The following is a 23,536-nucleotide window of genomic DNA, read 5'->3' on the forward strand; positions in this document are numbered from 1 at the left end:
TACTGTTGCTTCTTTTTCATCTAGAAAGAAAGGAAACACATAATATTTTTGTAGCTGTATGGAAAATTATTTAATTCAATATATATATAATAGAGTTAATTGTCATTTTCGTTCATGTGGTTTGGTGGAAAATGCCACTTCAGTCGAAAAAAAAAAAATTGAAACGTGTCACTTCAGTCCAAAAAGATAACGCGCCGTTAAAAACGTTGAGGACGGAATTGGCGCAAGATGGTATCTTTTTGGACTGAAGTGGCACGTTTCGTTGATTATAGGTCTGAATCTGATGAAATCTGATGTTGCTTTTTCGGTTTTTTAGACAACTTATTTTAAAAGAATTGAATAAGAATGTCTTTTTTACGATACATTTGGATCTTGAACTTTTACTTTTACTTTTTTTGAATGGCAGCGTATTAATTATTATTATTATTATGAAGTTGAAAACTTTATTAGTGTTATAGCCAGCCAGGTGGCCCAGCCTTTCAAGCCAGGTGATGTATGAATGGGGAGGTTTGTGTTATTTGATCACATACTAATCATGGTTGCAAAAGTCGCTAGGCGCTCCCTAGTCGGTAGACCGAGGAGTTGAGAGTACTCGGTATAGGCGGAGAGTACTCGGACATGCTAAATTATAAAGAAATTACTTTTTGGAGATTTAATATGATATGCATAGAAATTATGTTTTATTATTATTTAAGTCAAACTAGGCCCGAGTTAACCTACCAGATCCAATTCTGGCCGAGGTTGACCCAATTTGACCGACTCCGAGCCCAAGTCTTGGCAAAAGAGTTCAGCCCAACTTGAGCTAGTATGTTCCTAAGAGCTATTATTATTTAAGTCAAACTAGGCTCGAGTTAACCTACTTCGGATCAAGAGCTAAAATGGCCCTTGATCCTAGTGGTGCACAAAAAACCTGAACCCGGACCCGGACCCGAAAAAAAAACCTGGAACCGGGTATTATAAAACCCGGGTTTTTTATACCCGAACCCGAACCCGACCCTACCCGTAGGGTAGGGACCGGGTATGCATATTTGATCTAAAACCCGAACCCGGAACCGGGTTTTTTTATACCCGGTTTATACCCGAAACCCGGTTTTATAAATACCCGAACCCGAACCCGGAACAGGGTTTTATAAATACCCGGAACCGGTTTTTAAAAAAACCCGATTTTGATGTAATCTTGTTTAATTATGTATGCATTAAGACTTCTAGTTCTTATGATTTAACAAAATTATGTATGCACTTTGATGTAATCTTGTTTAATTATTAGATTTCTAATGATATTTGCCACCGCTACTTAATTATTTAGTATATTTCATTTCAAGTGGAAACAAATATGCCAATATCTGTTGGCCCTTCTATTTTCTTTGTTTGTTTAATATCATTATTAGTTTTTGTATTTAATAAATTGTGCCTCTGTTTATAAAGTTCAAGAATAACCACATGAAGAACTATAAATTGTGCCTCTGTTTATAAATTGTGCCTCTGTTTATCAATAGATTTGATGTCTATGTGTGAGAGTTATGTTTGATACATTTTATAAGCATAGTTCCGGTCGGGTTTTTTTAATACCCGGTGCGGGTTTTTTCCCAACCCAATGCATACCCGAACCCTACCCGAACCCTACCCGATGAATACCCGAACCGGACCCGAACCCGGAAATAGGGTATTATAATACCCGGGTTTTATAAAACCCGACCCGAACCCTGCCCGAACCCGGGTATATAGGGTATACATTTTTGGTAGAGAACCCGGACCCGGACCCGACCCGGTTTTTAAAAAAACCCGATTTTGTAAAACCCGATCCTACCCGAACCCGATCCTACCCGAAACCCGGTTTTTTAAAAAAACCCGATTTGTGCACCACTACTTGATCCTGTATTCCTGTAAGGGATGCCCAAGTCTTGGCAAAAGAGTTCAGCCCAACTTGAGCTAGTATGTTCCTAAGGCCGGGCTTAGGCTTTATTTTCTTGGACTGCATTGTGTCCATTTGTAAGTAACTTTTAATATGTCACTTTTTTTTTTGGTGGGAGAACATTAATTTTCACACAAATAAACCACTTTTTTTGTGGGAGAAAATTAATATTTTGCCAAAGTTAAGATAACATTTCAATAATTTCAATGATAATGGGTTTGCTTTTTAGTAACAAAATTGTTCATTTATTGACTTACTAGGTAACAGACCCATTGTGTACTACAAAAATGAACGTACACTAATGTTTAAAAGATACAAATAAATAATATGTATAAAAGTTTTATTTAATATGTGATGTTAATGATATTTTGGTTGTTTAAATACATAGCTAACTAAAAACATATAAAAATGAGAAATCTTAAATTCCAAAGATCTTAAAAATTAGTTGTCGTGATAAAAGAAACCATATCAAATATCTAAACTAATTTGAAATAAAACCAAACTCATAAAGTTCCATGTAAGGAAGTTTGTTATTATATAAAAAAAAAATTGGACTTTAGATATATGGCATAAATGTTTGGACTTTATAATGCCTGCTATATATATATTCTAAGTAATGATTGTTTTAGTGCTTCTTTACAAATTTCAAACATTAAATCTGATATAAAGCCCTTTATGAACTCTAAAAAAAGCCAAGACCACCTTCATGTTTCTTTCTTTCTTTCTTTTTTTAGTTGACAATGCCATTATAACCTCCATCACACCACCAACATTTTATTATATAAAAACCCATGTCAAAGCTATACTTTAGCCATTTCTTTAAGATAACTATATAAAAAGCTTCAAAGGATTATAAAAGAGTTTTTTGTGTTGCTTTTGGTTTTGGACCATCCAAATAATACCTTCCAACACGGTTTTGCCCTTTACATAGTTGAGGCATCTCTATCCTCTATCTCTACTAGTACTTCATGCATAGTAGGTTGTACCTAGATCTTGTTATTATTATTATTATTTTTCATTTTGAAATAAGCGATTTTACCACTTCAAAAAATATAGTATTTTTTGTTAACTTGTTAAAGTTACATGTCTTATTAAAGATGTTATAATCACACCCATAGGCTTGTGCCATGTATGTGTCACGTATGCACCACGTCAATCAGGGAGTTCTAATTGTCCTTGCTCAATAGCTAGCATGGTATGTGATGGAGTCTCCTCTTTCCCATTCTCTGCAATACCTCCCCCACCCCCCACCCCCAATGTTTAATAACTCACACACACATATCACCTCGCGAATGCTCGTTACTGCAATGGTTGGCCTTCAATAGCGCTCATGGTATGTTGTGAGGGCGCTATTGATAAAAAAGTTGACGAGGTAGAAGGAAATCACGCCCCATACCGTGTAGCCTTATAGTTTTTATTACATTAAGCTCGTAAAACTATCTACAAATAAACAAAAGTATTCATACGTCAGATGGACTCCGATAACATTACTTTTTCAACCATTTAATTATCTGCTTATTCTAAAAAAAAATTAATTCCTAAAACCAACTTTGAACTATTTGTTGAGTATAATAACCACAAATCTATCTTTTATTTTAAGTAGAGAAGCTGTAAAGTCGTATCTAATCGCTTACCGCACTCTCTTTCTAATAATATAATTCTAGCCGAACATGTTAATGATGCATTTCTCATTACTTTATACTTAAAATTGATTCTGTATTAAACGAATTATATAAATAAACAATGTTTATGAGTTCTAATAGAAAAATAATTGAAGTTTATTCGGTAGGAGATTATATGATCCAATAAGTGGTGTAAAGAATGTCAAATCTTCGATTTGATTCCATGATAAAATAAAATGAAGACCAATAATTAAATATTCATTTAATGTTGAGTTGCCCATTTTCACATCATATTTTATATCCTAAATAAATAATAAATCACTTTGCAAACCCACACCACATCCACCCACACCCACCGCAGTCTTTCTTCTTTCAACCCATTTTCCGGTCACCGGAAACCACCACACCACCATCAACTCCGGCAACGTGGACCCACTCATGTAACCTGAACTCGTTCCCAGATCCGTGAGTCCTATTTTCCCTTCATTAATTCAAGCATTCAAAGTCTTTAATTTTTTTTTTTTATAACTATGAACTTATTAAGATTTTAGTTTTTTGTCATGTTAAGTGACATTTAACCGGTTTCTTGAGATTAAAAAAAGTTTTTTTTTTTTTTTTTTTTTTTTTTTAATAGGGACAGTGTAGTTTTTATGGATCCAATTTATTGATTAAGGGCTATGGATATTCTGTTTTATTTTGTTATTTATTTAACTGTTATTAATTTCTTGTTTAGAATTTAAGAATCTTGTGATAAGTGAAGTAGGGTGTTTTTGAAACTAATGATCAGTTTTGTTGGTAGTTATTAGTTTTTTTTTTTTTTTTTTTTTTTTTTTGTGTGTGTGTGTTTGGAAAGTTTTGTTTGTTAAATTATGTTATGGATACATGAATGATAATATGATGTATAAGTAAATTTTAGAGTTAATTACTGTTTTCGTCCCTGTGGTTCGTCAAAAATCACTATTTCAATCCATTAGTTTAAAAATTGCGATTTCAGTCCCTGTGGTTTCACTTTTGTAACCATTTCAGTCCACCTCGTAACCATTTTAGTCCCTGTACTTACAGAATAAATGGATTGAAATGGTTATGAAAGTGAAACCCCAGGGACAGAAATGGTTACGAAAGTGAAACCACAGGGACTGAAATCGCAATTTTTAAACTAATGGACTGAAAAGTGATTTTTGACAAACCACAGGGACGAAAACAGTAATTAACTCTAAATTTTATTTATCATTTGATAATTAGGGACTCATTTTTGTTGCAGCTAGTATTAAACTGATTATTTGAGTCATAAATAAGTAGATAATTTTATGTGACATGGAAATAATGGAATAATTAGAATAAAATTTGATACTTAAAAAATTGTGCAACTTTTATCAAGAGAAAAATGATAATCTGGGAAACTTTGATCAAGAAAATGTTCAACGCCTGACGAATTTTAAGTGATTTTTATTTTTTTATACCGCTTTTCAACCGTTTGATGATTTTATAACGGTTTTTAAAGCGGGAATGTTGTAATAACGGTTTCCGAAAATGAAATGAAGCGCGCGTCGCTACTTTAATTTTTGAATATTTCCCTTATTAAAGCTGCAAAAATGTAAAATAAAAGAAAAAACATATCTAAAAAGGAAACGGGTCAAAGAAGCCTGTTTTGTATTTTTAAATGGAGTAAACTTCCGTTTTGCTCCCTATGGTTTGGTCACTTTAACGGTTTTGCCCCAAACCTTTAAAAATAGCCATTTTACTCCCTTATGTTGATTTTGTTGCCAGTTTGCTCCCTGCGGGGAGCAAAATGGAAAAACAAACAATTTGGATGGAGTTAGAGGCGGGGAGCAAACTGGCAAAAAAACTGAAACATCAGGGAGTAAAATGGCTATTTTTAAAGGTTTGGAGCAAAACCGTTAAAGTGACCGAACCACAGGGAGCAAAACGGAAGTTTACTCTTTTAAATGCATAAAACCTCCTATATCTATTTACTCAACAAATTTGACTATTATTTGACTGTTGCATAAAATTTCTTTTGCACCAACCTGACCCAGCCCGTTTCAATCCGTACCAAAAAAAAAAAAAAAAATCTCTCTAACAATTCGCTTATTTGTAACGTGTAACTTTTCGCTTACTTGTTTCTTCGGGTCAACTATAGGTAGTTTGAACTTTGAAGGTGATTGTCGGGTTTAGAAAGTTCGAATAAAGAGAAGATTTATGGTGGGTTCAAATGAAAAGAACTGATGTTATTAGCAGTGGAAGGAGGAAGGTTTTTCTCTTCCTCAGCGACGGGCTACAGTAACGGGCTAAGCCTACTTCTATTGGGCCAGAAAAAAGAGGAGAAGCCCATGAGAGTTACCCCGTGGGCTCAGTACCATTTGGTGGACCAAACAACCGACCCGAACCTCCAACTGGCTGCCAATAAGAGCCGCGGTGCCTGCAGGTGTGCCTCGCTCACCTGCTTCGGTTGCGCAGCCACAGGGCTCGAGAGCCCGTCTGTGGGACCCGCCCAGAATCAGCAAGATGTCGTTAAAAGTTCTTCTCGTTTAGAAAAAGTTGACGAAAATTCTCAACCCTCAAATTTGGCGGAAGGTGATGGTGATGGTGATACTAATGGCGTAAACGCAGTTTCGCTTAAAAGCAGCTTGAAGAAACGGGCCTCGACTGTTACTGTTACTGCCTCGGTTGCAGAAAATAAGTGTGATGAGGTTGAACCCGAGCCCGTACACCAAAGTGCTAGAAGGAGCGTGCATTGGACCGATGTTACAGGCGGAGAACTTTGTGAGATTCTGGAATTTGAGCCCAGGTATGATTACCATAACCCGAATGGAGTCATTAACATATCTAGTGACTGTTTAGGTTAGTGGTGCTAAACGGGTCGGGTTAGCGGGTTCAACCCGACCCGAACCTGAAAATTTTAGACGAACCCGAACACGACCAGAACCCAAAAATCATGTCATACATAAAAACCCGAACACGACCCGGATATTCGCAGGTTGACCCAAACACGACCCGTTCAACTCGATTTTTTTAATTTTTAATTTTTATTTCCGCGAATTTATATATATTAAATCTAAAATTAAAACAAAATAAATACAAATGTATATAATACAATTACACTTATATTATAAAATTTTATGACAATTTCTACTTCTCCTTAAATTTTGAGTTAATTGCTGTTTTCATCCCTGTGGTTTGTCAAAAATCACTATTTCAGTACATTAGTTTAAAAATTGCGATTTCAGTCCCTGTGGTTTCACTTTTGTAACCATTTCAGTCCACCTCGTAACCATTTCAGTCCCTGTACTTAACAGAATAATGGATTGAAATGGTTACGAAAGTGAAACCACAGGGACTGAAATGGTGATTTTTGACAAACCACAGGGACTAAAACAGTAATTAACTCTTAAATTTTTTTATATGAACAATATGTACTAATTCATATTTTAACTTGTACCTGCAGCGAGCACAGTGATTCAGATGATGAATTTGAAAACAGCACTGGGAAAACATGTTCGTGTACGATAATGTAGTTACGAGGTTGTAGCTTTGGGTGTGTTTTTGGCTCTTTTTAACGATTGAAAAACACTTTTTTTGTATCATGTCATCATGTTGACATCATCGTACGACCATACAACAAATCTTTTGAGATTTGTTGTAAATGACAGTCATCTTCGGCATTTACAACAAATTTAATATGTTTGTTGCATGAAGTCAACGTGGTGACATGGTACTATGACCGCTGATAACATTTGTTCATATTCAAGTTTTTTTTGGTCATTTTATTCTTAATTTGTTTCTTCGTAATTAACATGATCTTATTCTCCTATTATTGTTGTTTTTTTATGATTTCTTGTCAATTATAGAAATTTGAGGTTTAATCATGCCTAAATTTATAGTCGAAAGATACGTAAATGTTTGGAAATCACTTTTAATATACGTAATTTGTAGTTGTAAATCGTTATATTGTGAACAATGTAAATTTTTACGGTTTTATAACTATGTACCACTAGGATGAGCAGAAAACCAAATCATAATCGAAATAACTGACACATATAATTGTGTTTTATAATCAAACTAAATCGTCACTAAAACCAACTCTATATATGTGTATTTTTTTTATATAAACAGTATGTTCTATGTTAGAAAAGTTTTATTATAGGTTTCAACCAAAAGAGTACATTATTTGCACCCTACATTATAAATTAGGCTTATTGTTTTTTCTTTTATTGCCTTGTGAGACTTTTAAAAGCAACCACAACATTATAATTTACTACCCAACATGTTAAGGGGCCTGGACCAACTCCACTGGTCACATAATCAAATATGAACCTTCATAAGGCCCACATAGACGAGACCATGTAATTGTAATATCAGAAAACAAAGTTGGACCAAAATTGTAAGAATAAGGGGTTGGTTGTTTCAGCTCTTAATGAGTTTTTAATGGTTCAGACCCCTTACTGGTTTAGCTTTTAATGGTTCAAACTGTTTGTTTCGCGAGTAGATGTCTGAATGGTTTAGACATTTGGCTATAAATTGTTAAGCATTGTACTGAGTCTGAATGATTAAAACATCTTATTTGAATTGGTCAAACAATTGACTTTGAATTGTTAAGCATTAAACTGACTCTTAATGGTTCAGACCTCTTACTGGTTTAACCCTTAATAATTCAGCTGGTTCAGCACGTACCCATTCAAAAGTTGTCAAACAACCCTTAATTCAGAACAGAGGTTAAAGGAAAAAACATGAAGGTTAAAAAGGTCAATTACACAAAAAATGATAAAGTTACTTTCTTTAACTATTTTATGTAAAAGAAATTCTACACAAATTTTTTTAGCATGTCATGTCACTAGGGTTCTTTTTTTTTTTTTTTTTTTTTTTTTCTGGAATTGACCCTGTGCCACGCTACTAAAAGTAATTACCTTTTTTATATGTTTTAATATACACTGTTTTATATAAATTTAGTCATTACAATGTGTTTTTGTTAAAACAGTTTACATTACGTTGTTTGTCTGACAGTTATTTTTCTGTTATGTTAGTGCTCACCTAATAGGTGAGTCCCCTCTCTTACGCCAAACCAATCCCCGTGTGCCACGTCAACTCCCCTCTTAAACTCCCCTAACACCCCCATTTGATGGCGCCACTCCCCTCTTAGGTGAATTGGTTTTTTTTTTTTTTTTTTTAAAAAAAAGAAAGAAAATCATTGATTGGTCACTCCCTCTCTCTCCTCCCTCTCTCTTCGGTGAGCCGCCACCGGTTTCCCTCCATCTCTCTTGGTCCCCGAGGTGTTGGCGGTGTCTTACCGCTCGGTATTCTGATCCACCGATGGGGGTTGCCGAGGGCACCCCGTATGCCCTTAGTGGGTCATATAACACTTTACTTTTTAAAAATTTTGATACAACTTTTTCATAAACTAAGTCATATCCAATTTATAACTCATATAACACAGTTTGTAATAGAATATAAGAAGATTAAATTTTAATAATGGCTGCCAACAATTCCCACTAAGAAAATATTTTGTGAGACTCCAAACTTTTAACCTATTTTCCATTAGTGATCTTATACTAACTAAAAGTTATATCAGTTAGTTTTTGCTGACGTGGGCTGCTTATGTGGCAAATAAGTCAAAGTTCTACTGAGCTGGGGTCCTGGACTCCTTATGTGCCAAAACGTCAAAGTTTTGCTGACGTGGACTGCTTATGTGACAAATAAGTCAAAGTCTTAATGATGTAGACTGCTTATGTGGCAAAAAGTCAAAGTTTTGCTGACGTTGACTGCTTATGTGGCAAATAAGTCAAGGTTTTGATGACTTAGAAGCAAAGACTACCTACAGTAACTTTTCGTTGGTATGAGATCGCTGAGTGAAAATATGTTAGAATTTGGGACTGCCAAAGTTAGAAACATAGAATTATTAAAATCCAATTTTCCTAGAATTTATATTAAAAAATAAATAAAAATAAAATTATTTGACAATCGCGTATTCGGATTTATATAAAACATCACCGGACTAGCATCGAAATAACCACTCAAAGAAAATATCAACTTCTAAAACGACATTACTTAAAAAACCATTTTCACTACGACAAACAACCTAAGACAACACTATATTTTATCAAAAATTAAAAACAAACGATTTTCGACAAAAATAGAAAAACAAGTGTCATGTCACACCATTTTCCTTTTGCCACGTGGAAATACTCTATTTTGGAATCATTATTGGAAAAAGTAGTCAGTCACATAGCCGGCATTGGCCGGCAAGTTACATATTAATCCTATGAAACGAAATAAAAAAAAATAAAAATAAAAATAAAAAAGCCTGCATTTGTTTCATCAACCAAACATATTAATTTTTGTTTTGTTACATAACATTTTTCTTGTCAATGTCACCTTCTCAAACAGGCTGTCAAACATCACTTACATAGGTATCTCCTATATGGGTTGTGCTCCAACAAAGCCATTAGTGGATGCCACAACACATCAAGGTCTTCACAAACTCAAGATGGAAAATGGGTATGTGAGAGGGTCAAGAAAGTCAACTTCCGGTGGCCGGAGTTCCGGAAGCTCCGGCGGCAGTGGTCGGAAGGAGAAGGCGGTGAGTGGTAGAGAAATGGAAGGGACGCGGAGAAGTAATGGTAGTGGTGGTGGTACGGGTGGTAGTAGTAGTGGTGGTGGTGGTCGTGGTGGTAGTGATGGTGGTGTGGCACGGAGGGGTAGTAGTGTGCCCGTGAGATCGGATGAGCTTGATGAGTTGGTGGATGGGTGGCCGAAATGGTTGACGGATAATGTCCCGAAACATGCACTTGATGGTTTGGTACCAAAGAGTGCGGAAGCTTATGATAAACTCGATAAGGTCTGTATAAAGTCTAAAGTCTGAAACGAAATCTTATCTGAAATCTATTTTTTTTATTTCACTACTAAAAAATGCATGGTTTCTATGTCATTTTTGTCGAAAATACGTAGGAAACCATGGTTTCTGATAAAAAGGTGTTTTTATAAAATAAATAAATAAATAAATAAAAATCTAATTGAAAAAACTTTTTCGAAAAAATTGTGACATAATTTCCAACAAAACATTGTGAAATCTAATTTCTTTTATTATTTCTAATGTAGTTAAAGCGTTAGTTAGACATCCGTCGATAAATGATAAATAGTGAAGGGTATAAAATAAGTTTGTTATTTTTATTTGAATAAAGTACACGGATGGTCCCTGTGTTTTTATCAATTTTTGAATTTGATCCCTGGTTTTCCAATAGTACAAGAATGGTCCCTGTGGTTTGCACTTTGTAATGCATTTAGTCCCCAGCTTTTTCCATAAGCACATAGATGGTCCATGTGGTTTGCACTTTGTATTTGTAACGCATTTAGTCCATAAGTTGGACCTGCAGATTACAAACCACAGGGACCATCCGTGACTCCATGTACTTTTGGAAAGCTAATGACTAAACCCAAAAATTTGGTAAACCACATGGACCGTCCGGGTATTTACTCTTTTTGTTTGTAGTTTGGTTGTTGTGATGATACCCATTTGGATTTTGAGGCCGTTTTTTCGGTTACAGATCGGTTCAGGTACCTACAGCAACGTATACAAGGCACGAGATCGAAAAACCAAGAAAATCGTAGCTCTTAAGAAGGTTCGTTTCGACACTTCTGAACCCGAAAGCGTCAAGTTTATGGCCCGCGAAATCATGATGTTGCGAAAGCTAGATCATCCCAACATTGTGAAGCTTGAAGGTTTAGCAACATCTAGAATGCAATATAGTTTGTATCTCGTATTCGACTATATGCACACCGACTTATCGAGGATCATTTCTCGGCCCGATGAAAGGCTCACCGAACCTCAGGTTCGATCTTATTTTTCACGTTAAATATCGTTCGAAAAAATGTAATGTGTGTTGTTTTCAGGTGAAATTTTACATGAAACAACTGCTTTCGGGGCTGCAACATTGTCACGAAAGAGGGATTTTGCATCGCGATATTAAGGGATCGAATTTGCTAATCGATAAAGATGGGAACTTAAAGATAGCCGATTTCGGGCTTGCAAACCATTATGATTCGAAAAAACCAGTTCCGCTTACTAACCGTGTTGTTACGCTTTGGTATCGATCACCCGAGCTATTGTTAGGTACGACGATCTATGGGCCAGGTATCGATCTTTGGAGCGCTGGCTGTCTCTTAGCAGAAATGTTTGCCGGATGGCCGATTATGCCCGGGAGGACCGAGGTTGACATGATGCAAATCTTTATCATATGTTTCTCGCATATCGACTTTAATCGATTCTACTTTTATTAAACAGTAAAGTACACTGATAGTCCTTGTGGTTGACCAAATATTTGGCTTTAGTCTCTGGCTTTTTAAAAGTACACGGATGGTCCCTCTGGTTTGTACTTTGTAACGAATTTAGTCCCCAACTTTTGTCAGAAGTACGTGGACGGTCCCTGTGGTTTGCACTTTGTAACGCGTTTAGTCACTAAAAGTTGGGGGCTAAACGCGTTACAAAGTGCAAACCATAAGGACCATCTGTGTACTTTTAGCAATAGGTAAGGACTAAAAGCGTTAAAAAGTACAAACTATAGGGACCATTCGTGTACTTTTGGAAAGCAAGGGACTAAATCCAAAATTTTGGTTAACCACAGCGACCATCTGAACTTTCAAATAAGTGTCGGATTTTGTTTGAAATGACACTTTTTACTCTTTACTAACAAGTTGATTTGAGTTATGTTTTTATCTCAAATGAATCAAATTATTAGAAGAGTAAATTACGTTTTTGGCCCCTATGGTTATATCACTTTTACTATATTAGCCCAAAATAAGAATTTTTAACATATCTACCCCTACGGTCTCTATAACCATTTTGGCCCCTAAGTCTAACCATTTCCGCCCCCATGGTCTCTATAACTAACCATTTTGGCCCCCATGATCTCTAGACTTAGGGGCCAAAATGGTTAGTTATAGAAACCATGGGGGCAGATATGTTCAAATTTCTTATTTTTGGCTAATATAGTAAAAGTGATATAACCACAGGGGCCAAAAACGTAATTTACTCTTATTAGAATCAGAAAGACCAATTACATTCAAATAACTCGAACGGGTTAACTCGCGACATTTTTTTTTTTTTATTTTTTTTTTTTGTAATCACACGCGTTATATAACCATAACATGAGTTTATTCGGATCCAGGTGGAGCAACTTCACAAGATTTTCAAGCTTTGTGGCACACCGTCGTCTGATTACTGGAAGAAACTAAAGTTGTCAACGACGTTTAGACCACCACATTCATACAAACCGAATCTTCATGAAGCTTTTAGAGACTATCCGAAGTCAGCGTTGGGACTTTTAATGGTTCTTCTGGCTCTAGATCCTGCTTATCGCGGTTCTGCTGGATCTGCTCTCCAACACGAGGTTAGAACTTAGAACGACACCCGACTCTTTCATGTTGGCGTTAAAGTTAACAAGTTTGAGACTAAAAACGACCCATGTTATGACTGTAGTTCTTTCACACAAGCCCGTGGGCGTGTGATCATAGTGGTTTGCCCGTGATTCAAGTAGACGAGGATGATTTGGCTCAAACAACTGAGCCTAGGAAGTACGTTACTCGTTACTCGAATCTTTGACATGTTTGGATCACGAACGAACAAAGTTTATTTAGCTTTTTCATATAATTTTTCGTTGTAGGCATAGAAAGTCGAGGACACGACAAAAGTCGAGAACACTAAGAGATCAACAAACAAAGGATCAAACGAACGAAAATCCAAATCCGGATTCGACTTCTTTGAAAGAGGTATTATTTAGTATTCGCCCCATCTCGGGTCGTTCAAGAACGACAAATGTACATTATACATTTATACATAAGAGTTAATTACGTTTTTCGTTCCTGTGGTTTGTTGAAAATAACCATTACGGTACATTAGTTTAAAAACTGCTAAAACAGTATTAGTACTTTCACTTTTGTAACAGTTACGGTCCATCTCCGTTAACCCCATCCATATCACCGTTAACTTTTTGGTGAAATGACTAAAATACCCATAAGTTAAAGTACCCACTGATTGATCGTGTTTTGTAGGAAGTCGAAAAGAGAGTGGAGGTCGTTAGAGAAACCAACGAGCCCCTAATGACCAAAACAAGTCTATCTTCATCCGGTGTCGAGCCAAGCCCAACAGACGAGATTTTGGCTCCTTTACCATCACCCGTCGGAAACTTATATCAACGGTACCAAAGACAAATGAGTGAATCACACCCGAATGCAAAAATGAACATTAAAAACCGGCCCCCATTGCCCGGTGCAAAGAGAATATCAAGCAACTTTAACGGTACGATTGATGATACAACCCTAACCCATGTTCCGAGATCCTCGTCTACACGAGAGTAGCGGAACATGAATCAAATCAAACTCGATCTACACGACGATTAGATCGAAGTACGACCTCAAGACAATTGTATTTGTTTCTTATGTCTTTATTTTATAATATTTTATAATTGTTCTCATATATATTTTTTTGTGTTTATGTTGTTATTAATATTAATGATTTGAGTTAATTACTGTTTTCGTCCCTGTGGTTTGTCAAAAATCACTATTTCAGTCCATTAGTTTAAAAATTACGATTTCAGACCCTGTGGTTTCACTTTCGTAACCATTTCAGTCCACCTCATAACCATTTCAGTCCCTGTACTAACAGAATAAATGTATTGAAATGGTTACGAAAGTGAAGCCACAGGGACTGAAATGGTTACGAAAGTGAAACCACAAGGACTGAAATCGTAATTTTTAAACTAATGGATTGAAATAGTGATTTTTGACAAACCACAGGGACGAAAACAGTAATTAACTCTAATGATTTTCAATAAATCATTGCATAACCTGATAACCATGTACACAAGTCTTGAATTACATAAAGAATGAAGCTAGTACCACAAAATATCACACACCATTACACAAATGCATCAATCAATCAACCGAAACCAACTAACCAACCGACGAGAACTTCAAATGACGGTTTTGCCCTCTCGAACATTTACAACATCCACACGCCCTCGTCAAATTCAACTAACTAAACTTCATCATTGATCATTTCCTCTGCTGCGTATATCCGATTCAATCCCTTCGAAGTTATGACGTTGAGAAATCTTTAATAAATCTCCACCGATATCTAGGTCATCTTCAACCTTCACACGGCGGTCTTCAGGGCCCGCGTCATTGGTGGCGGATTCTCGAGCGGCGGCTGGTGGCGGCTGGGGCACTTCTTGGACTAGATCCCGGAATTTGTTCCTTGATGGCTTGATTCTCGTGCAGAAAACTTCTAGAAAGTTGTTTATACAACCTCGGTTATAAACGTTGTATCGGTTGTCTGATCTGTACCGGAAGTTTTCATAGGTCGTCTGTAACAAACGGAACGTTTGGAGGCCAATGTTACAAATTTATAATCTGTTAGACCCGTGCAAGGGTCCCAACCTAGGGGTGCTAAACGGGTCGTGTTCGCGGGTTCAAGCCGACCCGAACCCGAAAATTTAAGACGAACCCGAAAATTGTCATACATATGAACCTGAACACGACCCGAATATTTGTGGGTTGACCCAAACATGACCCGTTCAACCCGATTTTTTTTTTTTTGCAAATTAATATATTAAAATTAATATTTACTACCAAAAACACAAATGTATATAATACAATTACATTTAAATTATAAAATCTTATGTCAATTTCTCTTTTTCAGTTATAATTACGGCATAAAATACATACGCAATTTAATTGTTGAGATAAAACATACTGTAAATAATATAATATAAATGGGTTAAACAGGTCAACCCGCCAACCCGGCCCGTTTAGCTATACGGGTTAGCGGGTCCAACCTGAAACTGACCCGGACCCGTTTAGACTAAACCCAAACCCGTGAATTTCGTGTTAGGTTTGTGTCGTGTCTTCGGGTCGTGTCAGAAATAATATAATATAAATGGGTTAAAAGGGTCAACCCGGCCCGTTTAGCTATACGGGTTAGCAGGTTCAACCTGAAACTAACCCAAACCCGTTTAGACTAAACCCAAACCCGTGAATTTCGGGTCGTGTCAGAAATTCACACACCTTACCCAACCTAGCGGCATCTAGCAATGATATAACACATAATATAACCACTATATAAGAGTTAATTTTACGAACCTGGTTTGAACTGATGAGGTAAAGATGAAAACCCGTGAGGCCACCGACAAACCAAAGTGAAATAAAACAATACGCCATTAAAACAACCGATGCAGGGGATTCTTTCATCGCACCCCAAACCGTACCCGTACCCTCGCTATCGTTCATCAAGACCTTCATGTAATAAGCCGACATCGAAAACACATAGATGCATAGAAGCGTTGATGACGACACAAATAGAAAGAAGAAAGGATAATTCCGCTGGATCACAAGAAAATTACGCGTAAATGAATAAAATTAATATAAAATAAAGAGTTAATTACTGTTTTCGTCCCTATGGTTTGTCAAAAATCACTATTTCAGTCCATTAGTTTAAAAATTGCAATTTCAGTCCCTATGGTTTCACTTTCGTAACCATTTCAGTCCACCTCGTAACCATTTCAGTCCCTGTACTTAACAGAATAATGGATTGAAATGGTTACGAAAGTGAAACCACAGGGATTGAAATGGTTACGAAAGTGAAACCACAGGGACTAAAATCGCAATTTTTAAACTAATGGACTGAAATAGTGATTTTTGACAAACCACAGGGATTGAAATGGTTACGAAAGTGAAACCACAGGGACTAAAATCGCAATTTTTAAACTAATGGACTGAAATAGTGATTTTTGACAAACCACAGGGACGAAAAGAGTAATTAACTCTAGAATAAAAAATAAGTTAAAGACTTAAGAGAACTCAAAACAAAACCATACCATCCCAATACATTGGCCCACCCAAGGGCAGTGGTGATCGAACCGTTCGACACAATTGTTACAAACGGAACAATGAGAGCAACGAGGAGGGCGATAAAGCATACACGTGTCGCAATATTTGACTCTGACTGAAATCCCATTGACCATAACTTCTTTGGTTCTCGGGAACTGTAACGATGGTGTTTGTCTTCCCCCTGTTTCGTATGTAAATTCTTCTTCGGGCGGGTGTGCGTTACGGGGAACTATCCCGGGATCACGGGCTGAAGTAAGAAGCAGCAGCACCAATACCTAAGAAAATCAGTCAAACGGGTCAGGCGTACTGAGTCATGGGTCAAAACGGGTTCGGGTTAATATTAGTACTTGACTATTTTCAACGTAGATATCATTTAATATAAAGGATTATCCTTTTCAAAACGGTCAAAAGTTATTTCAATTTTTGATTTTTTGCTAATTATGCCGAATTCTTTGATCTTAAATTCTTAATTTTTACTAGTTATATTCAAAATAGAGTTAATAGCCAAAATGGTCCCTGAGGTTTGCTCACTTTTGCCACTTTAGTCCAAAATCCAAAATTTTTAAATCTGGGTCCCTAAGGTTTGCATTTTGTTGCCATTTTAGTCCAAATTTTAAAAACCCCCTTTTTTACTGTTACAACCAGTCTATTTTGTCCTTTTGCGCATGGGTATTCTGGGTTCTTGATCTGAGTTTGTTATAATAACTCATAAAAATGACCAAAATACCCCTGCACAAAAGGACAAAATAGGCTGGTTGCAATAGTCAAAAAAGGGAGTTTTTGAAATTTGGACTAAAATGGCAACAAAATGCAAACCTCAGGGACCCAGATTTAAAAATTTTGGATTTTGGACTAAAGTGGCAAAAGTGAGCAAACCTCAGGAACCATTTTGGCTATTAACTCTTCAAAATATTTGGTAAAATATCTATTAACTCTTAACACGTGCCACTCACACGAGGGCATAATGGTCATTTTCACTAAATAACTAAAACAAAATAAAATAATATATATTAACAACAAAGTAAGTGAAAATGACCATTATGCCCTCATATGAGTGGCACGTGTTAAAAGTTAACAAAAAAAATTAACTGGTTAGGGCAAAAGGACAACGCCTAATGTGAAACAGTAACATAAAGGACATCCAGTGTAATTTCACTAGTTAAGGGATAGTGCCTGCAATTTGGCTTAAACTTAAAGGACGTAAAATGCAATTTACTCTAAAACTCATCAGTATCAAAAGAAATGACTATTCTCGTTGTGTGACGGACTGACGGATTAAGAGGACTAACATAGATTGTATAGAGGATTGCTGCTACAATGACGGCGTATCCTGCATTATATGACGAGAATTCATGGCGAAGATGTCTTCCAACGAATATACAAAAAATAATAACGGGAACAACAATCAGTGAAAATGTAGCAAGCAGAGACTTGGCGTCTGGACCGAATATCAATCTCCCTCCAAGAAAAAATTTCTGAAATAGAAGCACTAAAATTGTTTAAAAAAAAAAAAAAAAAAAAAAACAGAAAATAGTCATACATCATGCAAAGATCAGAAGGGTTAAAATGGGTTCAGGGGTTTCTTTTACTACGGGTCAAAACGGGCTGGGCAGAGTTGGGTTGACCCGTAATTCTGAAAACATTTTTTTTGTCACAGTTTTTTTTTTAAATGAGAAAACCATTATTACAAATTAATATTATCAGATTAATAAACTAAATATTTGAATAAAAAAGATTCACGAGTTTGCCTGCATAACAATATCAGAACAAAAATAGTAACATTAGCATTTAACGTAACAAATATCTCGTATCTTCATGTTCAAGAAAACATGTTTAAGAAATAATAATCATATATCCCACACGGGTTCGACTATTCAAGTAGAAGCCTTACCACTAACCAAACTAGGGCTGCAAACGAACACGAACAAGTCCTTGTTCGTGTTCGTTTGTTAAGAAATATATGTGTTCAAGAACTGTTCATGAACGTTTACCGAACGAGATTTTATGTTCGTGTTTGTTTGTTAAAGAAATGAACTTGTTCGTGTTCGTTTGTGTTTGTTTGTTTGTTAATTTTAAGCAACGAATGAAAACGAACGATGAGGAACACAAATGGTAACAAACGAACACAAACAAAAGTTCATTAACAATATATATAATACGTTGACACTAATTAAATATTTTATTTGTCGAAATTTTGAAGTATTTAACTAAAATATAAAAGCTAAAAACACTAATGAATTATCGAACACAAACAAACATGTTACCGAACGTTCACGAACATAAATGAACGAACGCGCCCTCTGTTCATGTTTGTTCATTTAACTAAACGAACGGAATTTCTTGTTTGTGTTTGTTTGTTTAATAAACAAACGAACTTCCCGCCGAACAGTTCACGAACTGTTCGCCAAACGTTTGGTTCGTTTGCAGCCCTAAACCAAACTTATCAACAACCGCATTCACCGTCAACTCAAAAGATTCCAAATTTCACCTAGATTATGAACCACAAACCCCAACAACATCATCAACCGAGCCAGAATGTGAACAAAACAACTTCCTTGGATTGAAAGCCTTCTAAAGTCTAAACCCTAATTCCCATGCCCATCTTATCCATAACACAAACCCTAACTACTTACATCTTTTGTAATCCAAAGGTCACAAATTGATCACAAGTTTCAATCTTGCATACCAAACACAAACCCCATTTCAATTTCAATTTCAAAAAAAAAAAAAAAAAAAAAAAAAAAAAAAAAAAAAATTCAAATCATTATCACAAAGATTATGATCCTCAGCCACTACACAATCACACTAAATCATTCAAAGAAACAATAATATCAAAAGAAATAAACTAATAATCAACATATATGAACTAAATAATAACCTATATAAAGCTGACCTAAATTACCAAAATTAAAAAAGAGGGAAAATAATAATTAAAAAAAAAAAAAAATCTTACATTTCTCCCTTTCCAAACTTCGTAAACCCTTTTCGCCATGTGAAATGAATAAAATCAAGACTCTCAAAACAATTATGCGGGTACAGAATCGAATATCTGGAACTTATTACAGCGCATAATTTGTTTTTATTTTTTTATTATTTTTTTTTCTTGTTGATTGAAAGGGGTTAAGTGCATAATGTAAATAATTAGAAGGTTAATTGGGTAAAGGGTGAAAAGGGTTTGGTCACTGGTTCGGGATCTGCAGGAGAGAGGTGGTCGCCGTCGTACGGCGGTGGTGGTGGTGCGGCGGCGGCGGTGGGTTTTGAGTGTCGAGTATTGAGAAGAGGGGGGTGTTTTATTATAATATAATAACTTCTACTTTTGTTACACGTTGTTAATATATTATTATATTATTATGAGGATGAGTTAAAATATGACAAAAATATATTTAAGAATACATATATGATTAATGTACAAATAGTTATATAATTTGTTGGAATAAATTTGACTAAAAATGTCAATATAATATTATGTTGAACTTAGGATTATTTTTTTTTTTTTTTTTTTTTTTAACATAGTTAGAGGACCCAAGAAGTTAGTTAAAGGACACAAGAAGTCGATTTCTAAGTATAATTTAGAGTAATTGTTATTTTAGTCTCGGATATTTTATCAAAATTACCACTTTAGTTCAAATAATTTTTTCTTGGTGTTTTAGTCTAATTAGTTTTGTTTTCTGTCATTTTAGTCCCTGACTTTTGTATTTTTTTGCAATTTTCATCCAACCTATTAACTCCATTCAAAAAATTTAGTTAACTTACGTGAATTTTGGTCAAGACACATTTTTCTTTCTTTTTTTACAGGTGTGATGATATGGGGATGGTGTTGTGCCGGTTTACAGTGAAGATGATGGCGGACTGGTTGTTTGTTTTACGATGATAGCGGTGGTGTTGGTTGATGACGTGGGTGGCGGAAAAGCAGCCGGTGGTGGTGGAAATGGTGGGTGGTGATGGTGGTGGGTGGGTGGTAGGGGTGTGCACGGTTCGGTTTGGTTCGGTTATTAGCATTGTCCGTAACCATAACCGAAGTCATCGGTTAATCAGTTCGGTTAATTTATCAGTTTTTCGGTTCGTTTCAATTAATTTTGGTTAATAACCAACTCAAACAAGGGCTATTTTTTTTGCTTAGAAATACATAGAGGTATAAATACATGAAATAGATGTATAAATACATGAAACGGATGTATAAATAAATGAAATAGAGGTATAAATGCATGAGTAGAAGTTTAAATACATGAAATTGAGGTATAAATAAATGAAATAGAGGTATTATTACATGAAATGAAAGTATAAGACATGAAATACATGAAATAGAGGTATAAAAGCTAGAAATATATAAAGAAATAAATGGTTCGGTTCGGTTTGGTTAATTTCGGTTAACTGATGGTAAAAAAAGTATCCGTTAACCGACTTTCGGTTAATTTGGTTTCGGTTAATTTCGGTTCAGTTTTGTCAGTTTTCGGTTCGATTTCGGTTAACGGTTCGGTTATTGCACACCCCTAGTGGGTGGTGACGGTGCAGGCAGGTGGTGGCGATGATAGAAGGTTGTGGTGGGGTGGGTGGTGGGAGGTGGTGGTGGTGGTCGATGGAAATGACAAAAAAATGACAAATATCAGGGAATAAAATGGCAAAAAATAAAATTATTTGGACTAAAATAGCAAGAAAAAACTATTTTGACTAAAGTATCAGTTTTGATCAAACCTTTAAGACTAAAAAGACAATTTACTCTATAATTTATCAAGTTAAATAAATAAAGATTGTTTTTGAATTAATTCAAGTTCCGTTTAAAGTTCATGTCTTTTTTTTTTTTTGGACTCGCAATAAAGAAGTTATATGTTTTTAACTACAAATTAATTCATATAAATAGCCAGCCACTTTTGTATATAGTTGCATTATGAATAATCAGTTTCTCTACTTAATTTGAGATGGTCAAAATTGATCTTCAAATTCTGCACAAAATACACCACTAATCATAACTTTTAAGGCCTGGTCATCAGAGCCGTTCCAACGTTTTTGGAGGCCCTAAGCGAACTACAAAGTCAGTGCTCTATTGAATTGGTATAAAGGAATTGAGATTGAGTTTTGAGACATTGAATAACCATAGCGATGATTTTTCCTAATCTTGGACTTAATTTCGCTCAATCCGCAATCAGTTTCACCTGGTTACTCAAAAGACGCCGCAAGTAACGAGGGTTGATGTGTTGTGCATGGACAGTGCAGACTCCTAGTGTAAATCCTAAATCTTGGGCCTAGAAACGTTGTTTAAATGGCAAAAAACAAGTCCAGTATATGAAAGAAAATAAAATTGGAGGCCTTTGTTTTTTGGTGACCCTAGGCCTTAACCTAGGTTGATAAGCCTTACGGGCCAGCCCTCCTGGTCATAACTATGATTTGTGCAAGAATCTGAGAAAATACATTGCTTTTCAACTTGTTCAGAGGTGTAATATCTCAAATCAGCACACCCTACCAGTCAGTGTATATCATGTATCCTCCTATAGCAAATGCACCAAGATAGCTCGTTATAAAACTTAAACAACATTTAAAATAACAACAAGAAAAAATGTAACTACTAATTAATTAACCGGAATTTGCTTAGAAAATGATTAAATTAAAGTGTAATTAAGCTGAGAGAATTAAATTGTAATTAGTGTTTGAAATACTAATTTACCCTCATTTGGATTGTATCTTATTAAATTGTAATTAGTGTTTGAGAGACTAATTTACCCCATTTAGATTGTACCTTATTGCATTAAAGCAAAAAAAGTTGTCTAACTTTTAGATATCTTAAAATGTTTTTTCCTGAGCCATTATAATTCAGTATATAGATATGTGATATATTTATTTAGTAATGATGATGCGAGAATAACATATTATACCCTTATACAATTAGCAATTTATAGTATGTCTCATTTGTTTAAAGGTCAGACCCTTTATTTCATTTTACTCACACACTTTCATTATATTATTATATATTATATATAATATAATACTACAAATAGCAACTTAACTTGGATTGCCTTTAATGTACCTTCGCATTGAAAGGCACCCGTTTGATTTTAGTTGACTTAACAAATTCTGAGTAGTTTATAGTTAACAAATTTTGAGTATAATCAGTGGCGGATCCAGGAATTTTTTCCACTGGGTTCACTTTTAGATGATCCAATTTCATATGTCTGAACATAAAAAATTTCGGGTCGGTTCAACGGTTCGGATCGAGTAAGGTTCATGGATCGTTATTAGAAATTTAAAAACACAATCTAAAATACGAAGGTCTTTACAAATAAAAAAACTACCTAGAGTTGCGCCTTACGAGTTTTTATCTTTTGAAAACGTTGCATTACACTCTCGACTTTGTGAGTCCGTGCGCTACACACCCATCCAAAATCCAAAAACCCCAATGGCTAGACTTGATCCAAAAACAAAAAAAAAACAAATCTAAGAAGATTGGATAAATTATAATTTTTATTTCCCCACAAACAACATATACCACACACATTGGGAGAGGGTGGTGGCAGGAGCTATGTTGTCAAAGACGCAAGGCGCAAAAAAAGCGTGGGTTTTTTTAAGAAAAGCGCACATAGAGAAAAAAATATAAAAAATATGTTATGCTTTGAAAATAAATAAGATTCCACATATAAAATTAAAAAAAAAACTATTATATATGCCATTTAAGATCATGGAGCTATTAGTTAGTAGCAAAAGTTTAGGACTTCTATGTTGTAAGTTTTGGGTGTGTGAATAAAAGTCTCAAAAGGTGGTAAATACTTTGTCCCACATTGGTGTGGGGACAAAGTGAGTGGTTGTTTATAAGGTAAAGTCTTTACTACTCTATTGTAGCTTTATGACATGTTTTACTACAAGTCATACCCGCGCGCGCGCGCGCGGGGGGTGCAAAAATGAGTTTCTGAGTTGGAATTTGGTTGAACTCATGCGTGCCCGCACCTGCGGACACGAATGCAGCTCTGAAAAACCCGGGCCCGCGTGACGCAGTTTTTAAACTCAGTCAGTTTTGTTTTTTTTTCTGCTGGTGCGCCTCAGACCATTTTTTGCGCGCCTTTGCTGCGCCTCAGGCCGTTTTTGCCGCGCCTCAGGACGTTTTTTTCAAAAAAAAACCCTTTTTTGCGTCTAGGCTGCC

The 23,536-nt window shown here is 35.6% G+C and overlaps 3 protein-coding genes across 3 annotated transcripts; 2 read left to right on the forward strand and 1 right to left on the reverse strand.

The window, feature by feature from the left end:
• Window positions 1–3,763: 3,763 nt before the first annotated feature.
• Window positions 3,764–7,400, forward strand: LOC110942329. The gene is made up of 3 exons (XM_022184081.2): window positions 3,764–3,999; window positions 5,675–6,322; window positions 6,980–7,400. Exons 2-3 carry the CDS (start codon window positions 5,760–5,762, stop codon window positions 7,047–7,049), a joined length of 633 nt encoding a protein of 210 aa, XP_022039773.1. The 5' UTR covers window positions 3,764–3,999; window positions 5,675–5,759; the 3' UTR covers window positions 7,050–7,400.
• A 2,484-nt stretch (window positions 7,401–9,884) lies between these two features.
• On the forward strand, window positions 9,885–14,015 carry LOC110942328 (probable serine/threonine-protein kinase At1g54610). Its single transcript, XM_022184080.2, has 7 exons — window positions 9,885–10,366; window positions 11,073–11,357; window positions 11,419–11,736; window positions 12,693–12,914; window positions 13,004–13,098; window positions 13,188–13,293; window positions 13,576–14,015. Exons 1-7 carry the CDS (start codon window positions 9,950–9,952, stop codon window positions 13,879–13,881), a joined length of 1,749 nt encoding a protein of 582 aa, XP_022039772.1. The 5' UTR covers window positions 9,885–9,949; the 3' UTR covers window positions 13,882–14,015.
• Window positions 14,016–14,344: 329 nt separating this feature from the next.
• On the reverse strand, window positions 14,345–19,735 carry LOC110942327 (protein S-acyltransferase 8). Its single transcript, XM_022184078.2, has 5 exons — window positions 19,364–19,735; window positions 17,700–17,885; window positions 16,398–16,685; window positions 15,664–15,903; window positions 14,345–14,888 (listed from the first exon to the last, which is right to left on the reverse strand). Exons 1-5 carry the CDS (start codon window positions 19,400–19,402, stop codon window positions 14,571–14,573), a joined length of 1,071 nt encoding a protein of 356 aa, XP_022039770.1. The 5' UTR covers window positions 19,403–19,735; the 3' UTR covers window positions 14,345–14,570.
• Window positions 19,736–23,536: the final 3,801 nt, after the last annotated feature.

The sequence above is a fragment of the Helianthus annuus genome, chromosome 5 (assembly GCF_002127325.2).
Source record: "Helianthus annuus cultivar XRQ/B chromosome 5, HanXRQr2.0-SUNRISE, whole genome shotgun sequence".
In the NCBI taxonomy this organism is placed as follows: Eukaryota; Viridiplantae; Streptophyta; class Magnoliopsida; order Asterales; family Asteraceae; genus Helianthus; species Helianthus annuus.